General features: G+C 38.2%; 1 protein-coding gene across 50 annotated transcripts in view; it reads left to right on the top strand.

The window, feature by feature from the left end:
- The window catches only part of Mlip (muscular LMNA interacting protein), a 241,799-nt gene that overhangs the window by 205,966 nt on the left and 12,163 nt on the right, over positions 1-23,670 (top strand). For 37 of the 50 annotated variants that reach the window (XM_029481434.1, XM_029481438.1, XM_029481428.1 and 34 more), the window contains one exon: positions 4,054-4,260. The exons of the other annotated variants lie outside the window; for them this stretch is intronic. In XM_029481434.1, the coding sequence (XP_029337294.1) occupies positions 4,054-4,260 (207 nt within the window). The remainder of the gene's footprint in view (positions 1-4,053; positions 4,261-23,670) is intronic. 50 annotated transcript variants of the gene reach the window in all.

Below are 23,670 nucleotides of genomic sequence, written 5' to 3'. Positions count from 1 at the left end.
TTGATATTTTAGACACTGGTTGTGTTACTTTATAATGATAACAAAATAATATTTTAAAATAATCAATTAGAATGCATCAAAGCAATTTAATGCCTATCTAAGAGATATATTGCCCTCTTAGGACTTAAAATTGTTATTTATTAGACTATTCTAGAAGTTATTAAAAGAATATTTCAGAAAATTTTTGAAATATTCAGAAAATATGGTTAATGAAGAAAAGAAAGAGAATAAAATATAATTGAGCATTCACCTTGGAGAATTCAGAATAACCACAACAAAAATTAATATTTAGAAAACATTATTTAGGAGGAAAAACATTATCTGCTACATATAAAAACCAAGAGAGTGGAGTTAAGATTGATATTAGACTAGACATGGATATAAAGGAGAAAACTGTAGAAATCAGAAACATGAAATGTGCTCTTTGAAAACTATATAAAACAGCAAGTTGTCTGCTAAAAGATTAGTAAAATGGGAGAAAATATAAAATAAAAAGTAGACATGGAAATAGCTGACAACACAGAAGCCACTAGATGTACAACACTCTCCCCATCTTACACAGAGGCAAATCCAAGGAGACATACAATTTATAACCGACATGGGAAACTTACAGGTTCCTAGTCTAGGCCACCAAACCTGTAGCCAAAAGAAACACAGTGAAAGTGGTAAAAGATAGTTTCTAGAGCACAATGGATCAGCAGGAGGCAATGCACACAGCTGTGGGCTACATCTATCTAAGGGTATTCACTAAAGCGTTGGATGACACTAAAGGTGACAAGACAGTGAAACCCTAACATCAGTACCCAAGAGCCAGTTCACAAAAAGGAAAGAGTCCAAATTTAGTTACAGGCAGCCATGCAAGCATCTCAGCTTCACCTACAAAGAACTCAGCAGTGCATTAAAGCAAACTGTATTTTGACAGGTAGGATTCATTCTAGACATTCAAGGAGGAAGTAGACCCTAGCTCTGTAGACTTTTAAGAGTCACTTTTATCAAACAAAAGTCTATTAGGTGATTCGTCCAATAAAAAGAATTACATACACACACACACACACTGTGTGTGTGTGTGTGTGTGTGTGTGTGTGTGTGTGTGTGTGTGTATACATATATATGACTCTGTGGATGTTCTTTTATGGCCGAGCCCATGGTGGGGAAAGTGAAGAAATAGAACAACATACTTTTAGAGCTATAACAGCATCTTGATGAGGTAAAACTGATAAAAACTAGTGTAGAAACTAAATCCTGAGCTGGCTTCTTAGAGATCCTTGATTTTCTTTCTACCTTAGATCCCTCAACAGGCTGAGGCTTTAGATGTGCCTGATGATAACCTGCCAGAGATAAAAGAACAGCAGCTAAAAAAGAGATACAGTACCAGTTACTTAAGTATCTATCTCCAAGACCTTGTCTCTTAGTGGCTTGCATTCTCCCCTCCTTCAGGTTAGAGGAAAATAGGTTTCAGATTGAAGGGGAGCTGGTACAGCCTGAAGCCTCATGGCTCATGTTGATAGCCCATTCTTTTTTTTTTTCCTACTGTATCTCAGAATACAGTCCCCTGGCTTTTCTTATCTGCTGGTAATTTTTCTTTCAACCTCTAGCCTGGTGATTTGGAAAATTTTCAGTGAGCAATCTGATCAGCCTAAAGCAGCAAACTCTGAAATGACTGAGACTTCCATATTTTGGACAGTGAACTCCAAGGACAGTATGTGGGCTTAGCATCTCTATGAAGCCCTGTGTCAGACTCAAATAACATAACAGACAATAGATATCCGGATAATTGGAGAAACCCTCCAGTGCAAAACAACACAGCAAAATAAGCAAAACCACTAAGCCAGGAATTAAACAGAAATGCAGAGGAGTGGTTATCTATGGAGAGAGAAAAGTCAACACTAATATTTCTCCATGCTAAGGAAGAAAAGACCTTAGGAAATTCAGAACAAAGTGGTGTTTAATGAACGGAGCAAAGTCTTGGTAATAAGTGAAGAATAATACAAGTGATACAGAATCAAAGTCAGAGTGCAGGGTGGGGGAATGAAAAAGTCCCAGTTTGCTTTGGTACCACAAGTCTCAGACCGGAAAAGTGTCTCAAGTGTTAAATATTGTCATCTGCCAAGCATTTTTCATAATTCACCCCTGTATTTGAAAGTACTAAATTAGCTTGGCCAATACTCAGCTTCTTCGTGTGTCCACCGTGATCAGAGCATGCTCTTTCTTCTTGCTCAGCTGTCTATACAAGCTGAGGATATCACATGTTCTCATGACAAGCTGAGGATATCACATGATCTCATAGAAGTGTGCAGACTGACATACTCCTTCAGCCAGAGAAGGGCCATGGTGAGATTCCTCTCAAACTGCACAAAGCTTGATCCTATTTGATTCCCAAGTGTGAAGGCTACATAGCTTCTCATGGATCTCAAGACTTGACTCGTGACATTCAGCGAACTGGTACTCTACGTCCTAAGAAAGCCAACAGTCTTTAAACAAGAGACTCCTAGGCCACCCTTTCCGAAGCTTCCTCAACTATCACTGGGAACATGGCCTTGTTCTTGCACAGGGAGTTTTGCTCCTCAATTTTCTACTAATTGCTTTTGACACTAAATAAGGCAATTAGTTGTTCACTATGTGATTGAGAAAATTGGTAAAATTTGAATATGTTTCTATATAAATATGTTTCATTTAAGTTGCTTACTAGCAGGGGTAGTATTGATAAGTATTAACTAAAGAAACTAAACAAAAGATAGAAAGGAAATATATGTTAACTAGGGAAAAGGGAGGTAAATTCATTACTGTGTTAGGTGAGTTGACATTTTAGGTAGTGTTCCTGGATGTTCTAAGAGAATCAACTGAATACCCATAGAATTAATAACTAGCAATGTTCCTCTTATAGTCCGCATTTTTCATTTATTGGTTTAAAGGCCTATCCAAGACTTTAAAAATATTGCTTAAAATGAAGGACATGAATGTAAAACATTTATTTACTGTTACAAGCTGAGTTTGTTTGCCAAATACCATTGTGATCCACAGGTATTATTTTATACTAAGTTTGTTACAAGTATGAAAGAATAGCTTTCTATTATTTACAAAGCACACAAATAATAAAACACACCATTGAAGTTACAAGAAATATCATTTTCCTTTGAAATTCAATATTAATGCATTAAGTATCTACTGTAGCCTCTCTTTTCTGGATTCTATTGTCAGAAATGTAAGAAAGTAGGTTGCTCGGCGTACAGTAAATGTCCTGGTGGGCTCTGTTGTAGGATAATCAATTTATCTACTGACAAGATTTCAGAAGTATAAAACATTTCTACATAACCGTAAATATTATCCCTTGGTTTTATAACTATACTTCATATGTATATGTCAGCTCCTTCTAACCTTTGTGGATTCCTTGCTTCATTCACATAACTTATGCTCTTGTTTACTTGACTGTTCCTTCCATCTCTCGCACTCACCCTTTTATGTGTTGGCAATCCATCCTAGATATGGCCTCTACTACAGCGAACTCACCTGTTTGCTGAACTGTGAGGTTCCATCCGAGACAACACTGCCTGGAAGTGAAAATAGTCTTTATTCCTTTTAGACTCATCTATAACTAATCCTTTATTTCAGTTCAGTTGGCTAAGTTAATACATCCTGAGTTTCTTTGCCTCTGCTCATAAATTAACTCCTTCCCATTGCTCTGGCAAAATTCTAGACCAACTTGGCTGTATTCATGAGTTAATGCCTTCCACTGCTGACTCCTTTTTGCTGACTGCTTGCCTGGGCCCAACTAACCCCCTCCAGATAGGTTCTGCAATTCTCTATACATTTCTTCTATCAGTACTTTCATGAATAACAAACAGAATCTCCAGGAGATATGTTGCAAGCTCCTGCTTGCAGGAAAGGCTGAAGGTGGGGTCAAAAAGATTATTCAAAGAGACAACATAGTCACTATGAAAACAAGTACCTTGTGAGCGATGCCTTCTAAGGCGTACTCTTTTTCCTTTTCACAGGTAAGTTGTGGCATGCCTGATTTTCATTCACTAACCTTTCCTGTGCCTTTCTTCTTCCTAGGATATGGCCATCTCTCAAAAGCCTGTCTCTCTCCATCCTTTATATCAGTCTAAACTCTACCCTCCTGCTAAGTCCCTGCTATATCCACAGACTCTCTCTCATGCTGACTGTCTTACCCCAGGACCCTTCAGTCATTTGTCTTCCTTCTCACTGAGGGATGAACAGGAGAAATCCCCTACTCTTCTTAGTCAGGACACAAACAATAAGGTGAGACTATTTTGCTAAAATGAGAATTGCTCTTTGCTATGAAACTTTAGGGTGCTTAACTTATAAAACATGATACATCTAGATAAAAGCTCTAAATGCTTATATATTTAATATTTAAATATATTAAATAATTCAATACTTGGGTTGAGTTATAGTACATTAGGTAGGTGACAATTGACTTTTAGACATGATAGACATTGATAGACATGCATTTTTCTTAATTCCATTCCTTCTGTCGTTTCCTCATTATTTCATGGTCTTATCCCAGGGTAGAGATACCAAGGAAATGTCTAGAACTTAATAGGGTGGCACTATTAGTTTTTGTTCTAGTCTTATTTCACTATCATTGGAAGCTTAATTAATTACAGTCAATTGTTGAGAGGATATAGATCCAGACTGTAAACAAGGAATATTTAGAATTATTTCAAGTATCTGAAAAATAAAATTAGTATTTTATTATATAATGTCTATTTGTCTAATAGTTTATAGTAAGTGCATATATTTTATATACTATATATATGTAATTACATAAATTTATGTGTTTTGTATACTATATATCCTATATATACCATATATATAATTATATGTGTATATATGTTGTATATATTATATATAGGCCATATTGTGTACACACACATGTACGTTTGTAAGACACAAAGTGTTTAGCACCTGGGCTATAAGTATATGCTAATATATTATGTGTATTATAATATATTTGTGGTTGCCATTGGAGTGCATTCATGAGACCTGTTAGCAATGCACAGTACCACTGTGTGGCCTTTGAGTAAGTGTCCTTTTGAATGTTACATAGCAACCAGGTTATCTAATACAGACTCTCAGAGCCCCAGAATTCTCTAAACTAATAACTGACCTTCAATTAAATAAATAATTCAGATTAACAAATCTTGTTTAAAAGAATTTATCAAAACTTGCTTCATGTCTAGTAAAGTGCATCACTGCCACTAAAAATAAAAGCAAAGGCATCTCCTAGGAGATGGCAGAACAAAAGTCATTGGCCCTTGAGATTTTATTCATTAAAAAAAATAATGTTGATAACCTACTGCAGATATAGTCATCTGAGAAGTGAGCATCGGTGTATAAAGAATTAGCTTTTTGTATTTTATATCATTTGTGATGAATGGACAGTAAGTTATGAGTTAAATAATATTTATAGGATGAATTACCTACCAACAACATTTAGGATGACATTACTATTGATTTTAGGTGAGTCCTGCTCTTGGTGTTCGATAAAAAGAAGTATATAGTAGGGAAGGAAGCATCTTAAAATGAGTTTATTTTGTTTAAAGTATATATGAAAATAATTTTGACTTGTAGGTACTTTGTGACAATTATGTAGCTACTCTCTGACTTACAAATTGTGCTGCATGATAGGCAATAATTATATTTTATAGGTATTAGTTATAAAAAGCAGCCCCTTCTTTGGGTATCTTTGTGGTACTGATTGCAACTGTTCAACAATATTAGATCTACCATCCCATTCCTAGTTTGGCTTTGCTTATCTAGGCTGAAAAATAATTCACAAAAGCCATAGGCATGCAGGTATTGTAGACTTGCCTGTAGGAGCCAGGTTGCATTGGAAGGGTCACTTGCGTCTATGAGATTGGCATCAGCAGAGTCAACACAACTGAGGTCCTATTTGAGGAGAAAAACTAAAAAGGTAAAAGTTGTATAAACTAAACAATCTTTATAAGTAGATTTTTTTGTCTTTCAGAGTCTAAGATTCATTTATATCAAACAAAACCTCACTTATATCCAAAATGCTAATAAAAACCATCTTGTAATAAGACAGTATTTGTCAAATGAAGATTTAATTAATTAGTCACATATTCCTATCCCCCATTAAAATATATTAGTTACTAAATTTGATAGTAACATGTCATAACTTTGGCTAATATTTCACATTTACCAACATTTCTTATTTTCTTGAAATAAAATCTCCTGGCTTGGAGTTGTAAAACATAATCAGCTGTACAGATGAACTTTATTCTAATGTGCTAACGTGATTTCCAAGTTTGACCTTACAGCTTTACCTACACATAAGACTTCTTACTCTTGCTTCTGAAGAACTCCCTGGAAACACATGCTGAATTTGACATGACTGGACTGTGGGGTCCAGCATTCTTTCATTTTTGTTGCTGTTGTTGAAGTTGCAGTGCATTCTTCTAAATTCTCACCAGATGCTTTGTATCTTAAACTCTGACCCCAATCCATTCCCTCCCTACATTCTTATCAGAAGTCCATAATGAGGTCACACCGCATCATGTGATGAGATCTATAATGAGGTCATGCCACATCATGTGATACTCTGACCCCAATCCATTTCCTCCCTACCTTCTAATCAGAAGTCCATAATGAGGTCATGCCACATCACGCTTTGATTTCATCTTGTTCTGAGCTGTTTTATCTGTCTGCCTTATTTGTTATTGTTCATATAGTAAAAGGAAACCATATCTGTTAGTTCCTTCTATTATTTGTGAAACAACTATAGACTTGTGGGTAAGGGTGTATTCCTTCTACATCAGCTATTTGAATTCATTTCTTGACTCCACCCATTCTAGATAGTGGTATTTTGTGAGTAATCCATCCTCTGTGTGCTTGTTTCCTCATCTTTGAAAATGAGGATGATACCAGTAACCACCTTACCAGAGCCTATGAGAATCAGATGGGCTAAGTATATTAATGTATAACAAAGAGCCTCAACTATCACAAGAATCATGCGGAGGCAAGATGTTATATGAGTGAGCCTTTGAACTATTTCCTCAGATCTCTATGTCTTCATTCATCTTTTCTCTACTGAGTATTTCCCCGTAGTACAAAGGAAGCTCAAACAAACAACACAACACAATTACAGTACCACTTCTCCATCCAGTTCCTTCATGATGCTGTAAATCTAGCAATTTCTTTTTTTCTTTATTTTTTCTTTTTTTGTTCTCATAATGGACAGTAGGCATTTTCTACATGCCCAGCTACGATTATCTCACCCTTAAAAGAATTCCGATTTTGTTCCTACCACTGAACTAAAATTGCTCTAATGAATATTAATTTATTATTAGCAGAATGTCCTCAGGCCTCAGTCTCCATTATTCCTCTGTAGTGATTGCTTCTCCTCTTTGTTGAACATTTCTTGTGTACTTGTTGCTTTTTCCTTATTTTTTCCTTGACTCTGGATTGAACCAATGGTTTTGTGTATACTAGGAAGTTTTTCTACCACTTTGCTACAGCCTAAGCCAAAATTTTACTTTGTTTTGAGAGACTGTCTTGCTAAGTTCTAGGCATGAACTGTCCATCTTCCTAGTTTCTGCTTTGTATATAGCTGGAATTATCATCTATAGGCATGATGTGCCATGACAACTGGCTAACTTTGTAGTTGATACACTTCAGATATCTGGCTGCTCACAGATTTCAGTGATTATCATACTGTTTGGTGAGTACAAAATCTACATGTCCAATTCTTACTTCTCCGTTGTTATTCCATCTCTTACTTGCACCTGCTTGCTCATCACCTCCACTGGTGTGGTAGCTTAAATGAGCATGGCCCCTGTAGGTTCAGCTGCTTGAATGCTTGGTCCTAGTTGGTAGCCCTATTTGGCTTAGGAGGTGTGGCCTTGTTGTAAGAATTGTTGCTGCAGTGAGCTTCAGGAATTCAAAGACTCATCCAGGATGTTCTCTTCCTGAATGTGGTTCACGATATGAACTCTCAGTTTGCAGCATCATTCCTGTTTAAAATCACTGTTTGATACTATCAGGGTGATGGACTCTAATCCCTCAGGAACCATAAACTCAAATAAACCCTTCATCCCATAAGACGCTGTGGTCATGGTATTTATTTATTTACTTATCCATTTATTTATTACCACAATAGAAATATAGCTGAGAAAATCAAGTTGTCATTCCACATTCATTTTACTGAAAACTGTCTTGTACTGGTTTCCTTACTTTGGTCATTAACATAGTATTGAAAGTCTCCAGACTGAAAGCTGGATTCATCTATTACAATCCATTTTTCCTTTGCTTTGTTCTGGTAGTAGCTTGTAGTTTCCTAGGTTGAATGGGGTCTTCCTTGGCTGTGCAGCAGCTGCTCTGCATGGCCGCTTGACTTTATTTGAAATGATGGGCCTATTGTCCCCCAGGCATGCCATCAGCACCCTGTACTATTCTAGTTCTACATGGATTCTTTCAGATAAAATTATCTTGGTTTTCTCCTATGGTTGTGAACATTTGTATTTTATCAATCAGTCAAATTATGTCTCCTTTTCAGCAAAGTTTCTCTATGTACCCTCAAAACAATTGTTTCCCTTTTCAATTTCTACAATCCGTGTCTGTACAAGCACCTCCTGTGCTGTTATAGATTGACACGGTTCTTTATTAAACTTTTCCTGTTCAGGTACAACGTGACACACTTGACATGGTGTTAACCACGTTGTAGAAACATAATGTGTGTTTTGCATTGTATATAGGCATTGTAGAAAATGTGTGTTAATAATCCATTTTCCTAACTGAACCCCAGATCCTAGGATAATCACAATTGTTTCTGTTTTAAAAACACTAAATCTGGGCTAGAGAGATGGCTCAACGGTTAAGAGCACTGGCTGCTCTTCCAGAGGTCCTGAGTTCAATTCCCAGCAACCACATGGTGACTCACAACCATCTGAAATGGTGTCTGATACCCTTTTCTGGTGTGTCTGAAGAGAGCAACTGTGTACTCATATACATAAAATAAATAATCGTTAAAAAATACTAAATCTGAATCAACTTAAAGTTTGCTTATATATTTAGAATAATCTTAGTAAACTGAAGAGAACTGTTTTTTTTTTTTTAAAGGTGGCATCTGGTTACCCACTGTTGGGAAGCCTCAGTTTTGGAATATAAGTAGACAGAGAAGTGATGGTGCGACCATCTGATCTTCTCTTGCTTTATGTAAACTCTGTAATCTCTTTTTCTGTATAATGTCTCGTTCTCTATCCTTCTTCTTTCTTATCCTCCTGTTTTCTACTCTCATAATCTCAGGTCTATTTATTCATCTTCTTTGGCCAGCCTGAAGTTCTAACTCTTTTGCCTACTTAAGCACCCCAAGCCCATCACTCAGATGCCCATACTCTTTTTTTTTTTTTGTTCGCATTCCAATTTTCTTTCTTTTATTTTGTGCAGCTAAGTCGGTGTGGGTAGAAAGTTATAACTTATCCATGTTTCTCTCAGTCCCTACTCTGCCAATAACAATAAACCAGAAGAAGGAGATCCAGACTCAGTCTGAGTGAGGCTCCTGATCTGCCTGAAGGATGATGGTCAGGATTTCCTAAGCAAGAAGTTGCTATTCCTGTGGAAACTTGAGTAGCTTACAAGCAAGAATAGGATCAACAGTTTTGAAGCCAAAAGGATCCACAGGCAGCCTTAAAATTATCTTCTCTTTTTGTGTGCAAAACAGTCTCTTACTTTCATGCTTTGTTAATGGCTCGGCAACCATTTTATTGCAGTCATTTTCCAAAAATACATCACCATTGCTTGCAACCATACTCAATTTTACTTCATCTTGAATCTGTTCATATCCCCACCAAAGACATGAAGAGATTTCTTTGCATGCATATCTTCTCCTTGAACCAACTACAGTTGTGTTCTACTGCGTGAACATTGTAATGCACGAGCTTCCTCTAGCATTCCTACCACTTTAAATTTAAATATCTCAGTGATTGCCTCTGGAGTACCNTGTTTGGAAAGAAATTAACAAATGAACAACAACGAAACCCAAAGAAAGAAACAAAAACAGAATAAGGAAGCTTTTACTTCAGGACCGGTCCAGGCAGCCCTCTTCTCCCTGTTCAGAAGCCCTCAGATCTGGGGTTATACCTGCCTTTACCCCTTTGTAGCCCCCCACCCCCAGGCTGCCACCAGTGCTGGTGGGAGTTAGATCAAGACTTTAGCTTCTCTCAAACAGCTAGGAAAACGCATGTTTCTGTGTAGATAACTTGGTGTCCTAATTAGTTTGGACTTTAAAAACCATAAATGACTGTGTGCATTTATTTATTTATTTTGAGGCAGTTTTATTTTTAGAAAGTGTTTTTTTTTTTGCAAAGAAATATTTGATCTGTTCTGTAAGAAACAATTTTAATCAGTAAATATGTATTTTGAGAATTAAAATATTAATTAATTCAATGTCCCCTTTCATTATCAAGTGTTCTAATTCGATTAGTAATGACAATTCTTAGGGTAATGCACAATACCTATTGATAAGGTATCTGTTGCAGATTTTCTTTTGGTGAATCATTAAGTTATCTTATAGCTATATTTGAAAAAAAATAAATCCAACACCCTTGGGGGTAGGGAAATAAAATCTTTCCACTCTTAGCAGAATCAAGTGAAATTTTTACTTGCACATTCCAACTTTAGTATTGAATTTATTTCACTTTTCTATACATAGCTTTATTAATATAACTTTGGTACTAGAATGAAAGAAATGGCCCATTGGTGTAACTGGGAAGTCAGGCTTCATCTCAAATGACTTTTCCTTTATTGAAGCAGATTTCCTTTCTAAGACTCCCATTTATTCACATGTGTGCCTTGTCATCTGCTCACTCTCCTTTCTGCCCTCAGAAGCCATCCCTGAGTACTTGAGTTTTATGTTCTGTCTGTACATATTCACTAGTTGCCTTAGTGATTTCTTGATACACACACACACACACACACACACACACACACACACACACACACACACACACACACACACACACACACACACACACACACACACACACACACACACACTATTCTTACCACAGAGGAAATAAAGATGGTTTATTCTGAGGCCAAATATGAGAGATCATGGCCTGGAATCACAAACTTATGTTAACCCAAATTCCATGGAAGCTGTTTCAGGAGACTTATATAGAAACAGAACAAAGAATGTCATAAATCACATCCCTGTTGAAAACACAGTTTTGGAAACACCAGAGAAGCAGGCAGAGATCTCAGCTCTGAGCTTCAGAAGCTACTAATCAAATTCTTAGCCCTTTGAGTGGCAGAGAAGAGACTTTTGTTAAGTTAATACACCCAAGCTTTATATTTGTTTAGCAGAATGTTCTAAGAGGTGGACAAGAAATAGCTCGTTTAGAGCTAAAGATAGCCCAAAGTAATACACACACACACACACACACACACACAAATGAAAACAACAACATAAAGCACAGTCACCATGTAGATGTTGTGGCATCTATGAGGTCCCACTGCTGAGTTGGGCTTGACTAAGGAAGGATGCGACCCCGGAATGTGAGGTGGGAAAGAAGCAACAGTCTGGCCCTTGTTGGGTGTGAGAGAGCAGGAGGAGGGGAGACAGCAACTCAGAATCATAGCATGAACTCCGGACAGAGTCTGCATTTATTATCAATGCTTCCTATAATCTGTCTCCAGACCTCAACATTCGTTGGTCAGCCATAGCACTAAAGGTTAGTGGATAAAAGTATTTACTATTCTGGCAAAAAATGAACACTAAACACAGCCCAGCAAGTCAGGGAAGGAAGAGGTGGGAGAGTTGCTTAAGCCTCAGGGCTTTAAGAACAATTTAGACAGCAAGATGGGAGGAGGAGGAGGAGGGAGAGGAGGAAGAGGAAGAGGAGGAGGAGGAGGAGGAAGAGGAGAAATAAAAACAAACCAAAAATAATACTTTGGCAGTCACTTTACTAAAAAAGGTTATTTTGAAACTTGGAGGCAAAACTGCCTGTAACTACCTCATTAATCATGCTTGCTACTCTCTGACTGTATACACAAGTAGAAACCTGTCTGAGAGAATAAACCAGGGTAATTTATTTTTGATCAACATAGAGATAAATGGCCTTGCTCTCAATTTGAAAACTTTTCTGACAATTTTTGGAGGCAATGTGAATTGGATAACTATTAGGTTGCATCAGAAGAGAAAAATCTTTGTGGTGGGTGGAATGGGATATTTTATCAAACTCAAAATGGGTTTTTAATGTTCAGAGACTTTTCAGGAATGCGGAGCAGAGGCAGTGTTTTCGGATCCTAAATTGTTTTCAGAATGGATGGACTCTTTCAATATGTTCATTAAGAACGTTCTGTTCAACTGGCTAAATCAGAGTAATTGGACTTTTAGCATGAAAAATGAATGTCAATGAGCAGGTATTTTAACAGATGCACTTGTGCGATTGAAGTATCAAAGCTCTTTAGTTCTGTTCTTCAGCGGCAGACTGAGTAGTTCACCACCCTGGGAGCCTCTGTGACGGTTCGCCGTATGGAATGGGAGTGTCTCTAAGTGCTTGTTGTCATCCTGAAATGTTTTAAATTTAATTACAGACCGGTTGACTTATGTTTTTCTTCTGGGAAGCTAAGAACAATTCATTCTTTTAATCCTAGTTCTCTTTTTGGCTTAATCTTAGTGACAAAAACATCTGTCCCTGAGCTCATTTGTTGTGTGGTGTTAGACATGTAGTATCTAACTGAAATATTTCATTGTGACATATTTTCTTTTTGCTTTTTCCTTTGTTGGTTTTTATTGAAAATAATGTTTTTATACAATGTGTTCTGATTACAGTTTCTTTTCCCCAACTACTCCCTGATCCCCTCTTCCTCCCCAACCACCCAAATCCTCACTTTTTCTTTCTCTCTTTCATTAGAATACAATAAGCATCTAAAAACCTAATAAAACAAGATAAAACTAAAACAAACAAACAAGAGTGAGACATAACAACAGCAAAAAAAAAAAAACCCAGAAAAAAAAGAGCCAAAAAAAAAAAAGCCCAAGAAATACATATAAATAGAGATACACACATGTTCACACACAAAGAGATCCACTAATGCAGGACCAAAAACTGTTGGCCTACACTCTATGGAGGTGTGGCTATTTAAGCATTAATACTGTACTGGCAGAGAGCTAAGAGCTCATCACCAGTCTCATATTTTGTAAATATGTGTTCCTTTCTCACCTGCCTAAGGCAATGTAGAATTGTATCTGATTAGCTTTAATAAAGAGCTGACAGCCAATAGCTGGCCAAGAAGCAGAAGGTAGAACTTCTGGGCACAGAGAGGGACTCTAGGAGAAGAGACCAGCGGTGGGAGATTTACCAGCAACTCTGGGATGGTCAGATGGACCAGATTAGAGCAGAGAGGTAGACCTGGCCACAGGGTGGGACATAGGCCAGAACGAGTCAGGTTAGAGTAGTCAGAAGACTGCCAAGCTAAGGCCTAAGCTTTAAAATATCAATATTTTATATTGTAGTTAATAATTTTATATTAATATAAAGTATTAATAAGTTTCTGTTTCATTATTTATATCACTGGCAGGTCTGTGAAAGCCTCACTATAAGATACAATGTATATGAAATGGATTTGTAAGACGGAAATAGCTCTGACAAAGAGCTATCACAAATACCGTTGAATTTGCTTTGTGATGGCCATTACTCTTGAGCACCGAGCTTGGCCTTAAAAGTATTTATAGATTTAGTGAAACTCCATTAGAAAAAAACTAATTTTTTATTTGTGAGTTATCATTTGGAGATAGCTTCTGACTTAGGGATGGGGGCTTATGTCTACTCCCTTTCTCAGTGCTGGAACCATATCTAGCTCTAACTTGGACAGGCTCTATTCATGTTGCCGTAGTGTCTGTGAGTTAATACGTCCATTAGCTCTTCAGTTTGGAAGGTCTTGTTCCTTGGTGTCTTCTCTCCTCTTTTGGCAAGTTCCCTAAAGCCTGAGGGGATGTATTTTTTGAAGATCTCTCTTTTAGGACTGAGTATTCTAAGGTCTCACTCTCTGAGCATTGTTCAGAAAAGTTGTGGGTTTCTGTATTTATTCTCATATACTTCAGGAGAAAGCTTCTCTAATGATGGCTGAGTAAGACACTGATATAGCAGAAGGTCATTAGGAGTTATTTAACCACTGTGTTCATTTAGCAGAGTATTAATAGTTGGTTTTCCTCTAGGCCTGTGGCCTATCTAGTCTCCGGTTATTGATCACCTGAGCAGTGTGAAGGATGGTTTCTATCGTAGAGAATAGATCTTAAGTCTCATCAAATATTGGTTGGTTCCTTCCAAAAGTTTTGTGTCATTATTGCCCAAGTACATCTTGCAGGGAGGTCTCTCTTGTAGATCAAAGGTTTTGTATCTGGATTGGTGCTTATCTTTCTCCTTTGGTAGTAAACAAAAACACATCAAATTGGAGACACCAGTTGTACCTCATTCCAATGGAGACACTAAGGGAAAAAAGAGCTTGCACTTCACAGCATGTACTTGGCCATAATTTTCAAGGCAACTGGGGTCAGGTTCTTGAGTAAAAGAGCCCAGGATAGGGCACAGTGTTTTGCTGGATTATTGAATAAGTGCTCTTTACAAATGTGTCCTTTAAGCAAGTGAGAGAATCCTAATTGGGTGGTAGGGTGGGGCAGGGAGAAAACTCAATTGTGCTCTCAGATAAATGCAAGCTTTAGATTGACACATAAGTACAGGGACCTAGGACATCAAAAGAAACTTGTCCACACATGAAGCAGGCACCCTCCTCTGTCACTTTAGTCTGTTCTTGTTGGTGGCAGCAATTTAGGGAGGTGGGAACACACTCCCCAGTGAGTATTTGCTCAATTCAGTGAGACCTTGATGAGACCTTCAACTCTCTGTGCCCTTGCTTCCTATGTTTCTTTTACTATCATCCTGCATTTTCTTTCCTGTTTAAGAGAAATATGAAAAAGTTTTAAAGGAGGTTTATTTGTTTTTGTCTTTGTTTTCTTGGCAAATATTCTGTGGTCTTTCTGCCTTGTATTGTCCACATTTAACAGGTGCTAAAATTCTATCTGATACCTTAGACAAATGTTGTATAGTAAAATGGATTTCTGACTTTTTGTTTGTTTTTTACTTATTTTTTAAATTTTTCTTAATTTTTTTCCCTTTGCTTCTTGAGTATGGGATTTTTGGCAAGGAACCACCAGGCCTGATTTAAGTGGTGCTGGTGGTGAGTCCCATGGTCTCTCTTGGGACATGCTTGGCAAACACAACAAGTTGAGCTAATGTTCGCAGCTTACAATATTAAATATTGCTATTTTAATTTTCTAGATCTTATGCATTGAGATTGCTGAAAGCCAATGGTAATGTGGAATTTTCCTACAAGATACTTATAATCAGTAAATAATCTACTTATCTAGGGGTATGAATTTGAATAAAAGCTTTCCTGGTTGTTTGTGCTTCTAGAGAGAACACAGAAGTAAAAGAAGACACGTTTTTCAAACGGGCAATCTCAGAGACTTTCAAATTTTTTAGGAACAGACATGATCAAAAACCTAATTACAGTGTCTGGTGACAGAATTCAGCTTCGTAATAGCTTATAGGGGCAAGGGATACCTGGTGTCCAAACAGTTCTAAGGCAAAATAAAGCAACATAGTAAAATGTTGGCTATAGCTTATGTAATTTTGAAATATATATTGAAGCCATGCATAGAGGTATATGGCTAGAAGAGTAGGAGTTCAATGCCCACAAAGGGTGGGTAGGCACCTTATTTAGGGTAGCCCTTCCGTTATTGGTATTCAAATTATTTTAGTTTACCATTCTACTACCCATTCATATACACTGTCCCTCATCAGCAGTGCCTATCCATCCTCAGTACTGCTGCTGAAGAGGAGCTCCTAGAAGATGTCCTGCTGTGGAGGAGGAGCAACAAAGCCCACTATGGGTCCATGGAGGAGGATGGGAGATGGCCTGAGCCATTTCCTAATTATTACTCAGTCTAAATAGCTGTACAAGTACTTGGGACACTTGACAAAGCGGCAGGTTCTGGGACTGGTTTCCTACTGTTGGTAAGGAACTTGCGGTCAGTGAAAACGATCTAGATGGAGAGTGAGGAAGAGCAATTGGAACTGGAAACTATTTCTGTAATTGAGACTTTATTATAGATCCATTTACTTTCTATTATGTGGCATACAAATAAAAGAGCAATTCTTGTATGGCACAGAAGATAAAGAATAGAGACAAAACAATTTGCCAATATTTCCTTTGTAAAAAAAATAGATATTTGGTTTGTGGTAGCAGTAGAGTATTGGGATATAAAAAAAGGACTGAAAATGATATTTTATTTTATGTGTAATTCTAAGCAACTATGTTCCTAAAGGAAAGAGAAGAACAGCAAAAATACTCCTTGTTAATTTCAATCTCAATTTCCAAAATCCATTTTTAACCCTAGAATGGTATTGGTATATAGATGTGTTTTGCTCCTTTTTATTATTATTATTATTATTGCCAGGGAAGTCTGCACCAAGATAAAGTGAACAGTGCAGTACTGTCCCTGAGGGAGTGGTTTTCTGCTTGAGAAGGGATCAGCTCCAGGTAAAATGTGAATAAACAAAAGGAAATGGAATTTATTTGTAAACAGACTGAACATAGCATGGACAGAAGCATTCCATTACTTCATAAGCTGTCCTTTAGAACATGGAGACGTAGAACATAGAGCACTGACTGGAGAGAATGGGAATGTGCTGTGTTTTACTTCATAACATGGAATAGGAAAGGCTAAGAGTAAAACAAATATATGTGGGGAACTTTCTGTCACCAAGACCGGAGCAGAAACCATTTTTGTTTTCTTTCTGTATCTCAAGACCTGAGATTGGAAGGTGGTTACCAGCATTCCTCAGGGAGAGCTCTGTGGCCACAGAAAACAATGGACATCAGCCCCAAGTCCACATGTCGTCAGCTGAGCTCATGACACCCAGTGAGCACACAGCAGAGCTCTGTAAAACTTAGTGTTTATAAAACACCTAACCAAGGAGACCGTGGAAGAACTAAGAACTGGTATTAAGGACCTCAGATCATGTTCACAGGGAGATTTGTTCCCTGTTTGAAGGCTGGAACTTGGAGCTCTGCTGTGGCCCAAAACAGAAAACTTCAAAAGGAAAGAACTTTCATTTGGAGATTGTGTCATTTCTCAATCAACAGTATTTTCTAAAGAATCATGGAGCCAATAAACTGGCCAACTGCAAAAGAGACTTGAGAGCATTTACATAGGCTTAGCTTTTAAAAAATTGTCATGTATTAATCTTACAAAGTAATAAGTTTCATCGTGACATTTCCATAAATGCACATGATATGCCCCACTACATTTTCTCAAACCAACTCTCTTCCTTTCTAATCCTATTCCATTGGAGTCAATATTTTAATTGACTAATTAATTATATTATTTGTTATTATTTTAGTAGTGAAGGATAGCAAACCCAGAACCTCACAACCAGTAAGCAAATGTTCTATTGCTGAGCTATACCCAGCGTGGGGTAGATTTTAAGAATCGGGAAACTGAGGCACGGAGAGGTCGTATAGGGCATTGGTGTGTAGACAAATTTGTAAGCTTTTGGACACCACCAAAATGCCTTCTTTGAAATACAAGAAATAGTTAAGCTATCTTCTAAGAAACTACTTTTCTACCTTCTGTGGTCTTTTATGCCTTATGTAGCATCTAAGTTTTCTATCTTCCCTTTTTAAATTTAGCTTAAGTGAATTGAAGGATTAGGGCATATAGCCTGTTCTCCTTTGGAAGTAGTGGCATTTCCCTGTGGCACGTGGAGGCCAGTCTTTCATTGTAGACATATGGTCTACTGATTTTCACAAAGACAAACCCGGAGCACTGATGTGTTGTTGTGTTGCCCCCAGGCCTGGGATTATGAGTCATAGTTTTTTAGATGTTCAATTCCTAGGATATGGCAAGGCCTATCATCCAGCTGCCTGTAGTCTTTGGGGGGAAATGAAACAAACTCTCATTTTACAGTGCTCATTCATTTAGAAAATTGAAGAGCTTACTCATTGACTTTGAAGTGGAGTCGATGCTTGCAAATAGGTCCACAGAAATTCCATGACATGTTCTCAGTCACTCACCTTAGCCATTCCCTCTGAATTTCCTCCCTACATTCCAGTCATCCTAATTAGCATTTCTTTTTTGTGAGTGGATCTACATGCATATTTCCTATTTCTTACTTTCAGGAGGTACCTTGGTTCCTTGGGATGTTTCCCTGATATCCTTCTTGACTGGTTTCAGGTCTATTAATAATAAGCCCTCACAACACTCAAGAGCATTATCTCCTAATACATCATTGTGTGTTTGCATTGTTATTATATTAGTCATAATTATATAGTTTTTCAAATTTGTTTTGTTTTATATTTTTTGAGAGAGGATTTCTCTATGTAGCCTGGCTGTCCTGAAACTAGCTCTGTAGACTAGACTGGTCTTGAATTCACAGGGATCCATCTGCCACTGCCTCTTGAGTGCTGGGATTAAAGTTATGTACCTCCCCAGTCTACTTATTTTATTTATTATCATAATTATATAACCATAATTATATATCATATGTTATATAATTATATTACATATAATATAATATAATTAATTATTAGCATAATATACTATGATAATGCAATGTAATGAATATATGATATTCTATAGTTATTTTATTAATATTATAATACGATCATTAAATATCAATGAGAACATAAATCATATTTATCTCTCACACTCAACTGTAATCTCCTAGATCAGTATACTATTCACTATTATGTTAATGACAATTAGCAACATGCCTGGCACATTAATAGGCATAAAATTAAAAAGATCCATAGTAAATAATTTTATTACACAACCGCCATGTAAGTTAATGGATTAGGCACAGTTGATTTTGAGTGCAGTCAACTGGAGGCGTGACTGGGCACCGTCTGAAGCACACTTTCCTCCTCTTTTCATAGGAGGATGTTGTTCATGGCCTCCCTAATTGAATTGCAGCAGCAGCAGCTGCTAGAAATGGAGAGTCTCATGGCCTTCTTGCTTCTTCCTGTGTACATATGAAACATTTATAGAATGTGCTCTGCACCATGAAATGTTTGAAATCAGAGGCCAAAGCCCTATATGCTTTAGTTGACCAGGCAGATTTCCAATACAAGAGAAACAATTAGATTAGAATCTGACCACAGAAAGCCCCTGAACTTTCACCCCCTCATTATAGGGTTGACCAGACTACGTTGCGTAGGGATACTTCAGCTGCTTCTAATTTCTAAGGGGAGGCTGGTTTGCAGATCTAGAAGATAAAAACCTCATGTGTAGACCTTTGCACAGTTCAAGAGAACCAGAAATAAGATGCTGTATGGAATCTGTGGAGTCAAACACCGACAAGCGAAGGCTTCTTACAAAAAAAAAAATCGTGAGAATCAAATAGAGCCCACGTGTTGTTCTCCCTGCAGCGCTCCATGTGTGATGTCTCCTGGGAGACAGTCAAGGCACTGAAACAAGTCCTAACTCGTCACAAATTTGGAATTTCTTACTTTTGTAAATATTTTTTCCGACAGTGTAATTCATTTTAAAATCTATTTTATTTATTTTTCCATATCAATTTGTTCTCTGTGCTGAGTGAGTTGTCTGCTGGGGCACAGACAACATGAGGATGACTGGCATACAATTTAGGACTCCCAGGGACTTGAGGCCTCACCCAACTGCCTTATACTAAGGAAGCAGACAGTACGCTGTCCTCCTTGCTTCAGTAGATTTTCACTACTTTCTAGATGTATTTTTATGCATGCCACACTCGACCTCGAGTTGTTAAGTGTAGAGACAGAAGAAGGTACAGGTTTCTGTGGATACATGGTGTGAAGGTGTATGAGGTACAGTAGATGAATGTGGAAAAGCATTCTTAAGGAAGGAAATTCTGAACAGTCTGTCTTACACTGATGATCTCAGTATGTTAAAACTTCCTGCCACACTTCCTCCTCCTCAGAGTTTCTGGCAGTCAAGAAAAACCTACTCCACCTTCAGACAGGAGCGATTCCATAAATGTCACAGGGTTGGAATCCACTTCTTGCGGGCAGACTTACTATGTTTTGCAAAGTGTCTGCCATTGAGATGTTGGGAGTCTCAGTACTCCATCTGGCCTGGGAAGAATTCATCTTTTTGTCTTTTCATGGAAGGTCCTGTGGCCTCTGGAGAAACAGCAGCCTGGGTGAGAAAGCCCCCAGGTGAGTCAACACTTAGCAAGGTTTTATGCTGGGTTGCTGGCAGCTGTGATCCAGTGCAGTGAAAAGCAAATGAATGTGCTATTGAAATACTGCAGCTATTTGTGTACAAGGGTCTAATTCAGCCGCTATATAGCACACAAGACTGACATTTCCACCTAAGATGGAAAGATGCTTTGTCCAATTCACCTGCACATTCCATTTCCATTTCTGCCCTATGTTGAATAATGCTGAGATGAGGACAGCAGCCTTTCAGTTACATTGTTTATTTGAGGCCAAGTAGTAGTTTGTTTTTCAGAATATTATAGCCACATATAGGCTTGGGGTTCCCTCTATCCTTCCACATGGGTCTTGCAATTATGTAAAACTTACTTTAGTGTATTTCTAAAACAATTCCTGATTCTGGCAGATCTTTTCTACTGTGTTTCATTGCCCCTGTCTCTCAACATCTCTGTTCCCCATGATTTACCAAATCTCTACATTGAACAGAGGTTTGACAATTTACAATTTTTCCTCCTAATATTTCACAGCTCACTTGTCCTGGTCAGCACATCTGATTGCTGCTTCTGTGATTCCTGGAAAGTATGAGAGAGGGAGGAGAAGGAGAGGACGAGAAAGAGAGAGAGGAAGAGGGAAAGAGAGAGGAAGAGGGAAAGAGAGAGAGGAAGAGGGAGAGGGAGGGAGAGGGAGGAAAGGGAGGAGAAGAGGGGGAGAGGGAGGGGAAGGGGAGGGAGAAGAGGATTGCCTCAACCTTGATCCCATTGTCTTTCCCTAGACATCATTTTCAATTAAAATTCCTTATTTCCTTCCATCACTTCCACCCTCCTTTTCCACCTATATCCTTGCTATCTCCATCTCTAATGGACTTCCTAAAGATCTTCAGATGGCCATCAATATTTTGCATATCATTTACAGTGGCTCAGTTCAAGTTGGAATAGCTCATCATGTTCCCCGCCGCCCCCCCGCGTGCCTTTTGCTTACATTACCCAGAGGGCTCCTTATGGATGCTTCCTCTCATTTTCTTCAACTGCCCCATCTTTGGAAACTGGTCATTACTCTCTATTGCTACTTCTGGCCCTTAAATAAATGATTCTGTGTCTTGGTTCTTTAGTTTATCTGTGAAGCAGGGGTTAGACATTTGATCTCTAAATGATGAGTCTTGTGTGGTGCACTTGTTTTTGTTTTTGTTTTTTTATTAGATATTTTCTTCATTTATATTTCAAATGCTATCCTGAAAGTCCCCTATACCCTCTGCACTCCTGCTATGTTTCCCAACCCACCCACTCCCACTTCCTGGGTCCTGGCATTCCCCTGTACTGGGGCATAGAATCTTCCCAAGACCAAGGGCTTCTCATCCTATTGATGGCCTACTAGGCCATCCTCTGCTACATATGCAGCTAGAGACATGAGCTCTGGGGGTACTGGTTAGTTCATATTGTTTTTCCTCTTATGGGGTAAGATATAACCAACATAGCTCCATCTCCATGGCCATCTTTCATTTCATGCAATTTTTAGTTTTTTTTTTCTGTCCTACAAATGCTTCATTTCTAATAAACAACTTTCTTATTTCACACCATATGTTTAATGGTATAAAATCCCCTACATAAAAGAATGTACAGTCCTTTGAATTACTTACCTAGAGTGTCACACTTGTAATCCTAGCACTTGAGAGACAGAGGAGGCTTAGAACTGGAAAGAAAGCCTTGGCTACAAAGTGAAATGAGTCCCTAAAAACAAAACAAAATAAAAATCAAAATTATTAATTGAAAGAACACATATACATAGCTTAGCACATGAGTAGTCAATGAACTGTTATTATTAAACTCATTAATTTTACTAGATGCCAGCAGACTTCAACTGCCTTGAACAAAATGGAAGAGCAAATCTATTGTACTCAAAGATCATCCTTAGGCCAAGTGGAAGTAATTTAGGATTTAATAGTTGTCTTAGTCAGGGTTTCTATTCCTGCACAAACATCATGACCAAGAAGCAAGTTGGGGAGGAAAGGGTTTATTCAGCTTACACTTCCATACTGCTGTTTATCACCAAGGAAGTCAGGACTGGAACTCAAACCGGTCAGGAAGCAGGAGCTGATGCAGAAGTCATGGAGGGATGTTACTTACTGGCTTGCTTCCCCTGGCTTGCTTAGCCTTTTTTCTTATAGAACCAAGACTACCATCCCAGAGATAGTCCCACCCACAAGGGGCCTTTCCCCCTTGACCACTAATTGAGAAAATGTCTTACAGTTGGATCTCATGAAGACATTTCCTCAACTGAAGCTCCTTTCTCTGTGATAACTCCAGCTGTGTCAAGTTGACACAAAACTAGCCAGTACAATAGTTATTTCTGATCAGTTAGTTACCATTCTCTTGGTTGACTGGGGAATTATGACATAGGTTTTGAAATTTGAAGTGACTGTGAACTTGACTTTAAGTTAGATCGCCTATGCTGGGAAGAAGGAATGGAGTGTAAATGTAGGTATCACATGGTGACCCAGCTGCTTTTCTAATCTCAGTGAAACGCTTTTAGGGAATTAGGAAGAAGTTTTAAAATTTCAGGGTGATTCTCCTTGTGGGCATTAGGAAATTAGAATAGTAAGAATGTGCTCTTACAAAACTGTGGAGAGTCATACGAATACCATATCCCACTTCCTAGGTATATTTAAGAGTCTGATGTGTCCAGCTTAGATTACCTGGATTGGAAGTTTGAGCAGTACAGTGGACCCAATCCTAAGTAAACCTTAGTGTCAGTAAGACCAGAAGACCACGTGACAGTGGATGCTTTCAGCTGCTTCTCAGGTTGTTACTTAGAAGGCGGACTGGCTCCATTCTGTTTAAGCAGTGGTGCTGAGGAGGACTCTGGATGCCAAGATAAGCAAAGGATTTGTAGCTGGGCTGGGGTTTAAGGGTTAGAACTTTAAATAAAAGCAAGCTCAATTCCATAAACCTGCTGAAAATGAGTGGGCCTGATGAAGTGCCAGCAGAGAGACCCTGGGAGTCTTCTCAGCAGCCAGACTCAGAGGATCCCCAGGGCTGATTCAGTTACAGACCCCTTTGAACTTGTTTTGAAGAATTGGGAGGTAGTCACTGTCCCATTGTTTGCTCAAAGCAGGATCCTGTTGAAAGTGGAGGTGTCCAGTGGTTTCTGTCACCTTGATTTGCCTCTGACAGAAAGGAATATCACTGGGAAATGGTTTCAAAAACCTTAACATTGGAGCAATAGAGGTGACACAAAGAGTGTATATGGCTATGAGTGGAAATTTAGGCTTATAATGCCAACATTTGGGAGGGTGAGTGAGGATTGCTATGGCATCAAGCCAGATTGTGTGGTGAAAGTATCTTGAAGAAGAAGAAGAAGAAGAAGAAGAAGAAGAAGAAGAAGAAGAAGAAGAAGAAGAAGAAGGAGGAGGAGGAGGAGGAGGAGGAGGAG

Source organism: Mus caroli, chromosome 9 (assembly GCF_900094665.2).
Source record: "Mus caroli chromosome 9, CAROLI_EIJ_v1.1, whole genome shotgun sequence".
NCBI classification, from domain to species: domain Eukaryota; kingdom Metazoa; phylum Chordata; class Mammalia; order Rodentia; family Muridae; genus Mus; species Mus caroli.
The sequence above is the reverse complement of the archived record's forward strand: the minus strand, read 5'-3'. Positions and strand labels throughout refer to the sequence as shown.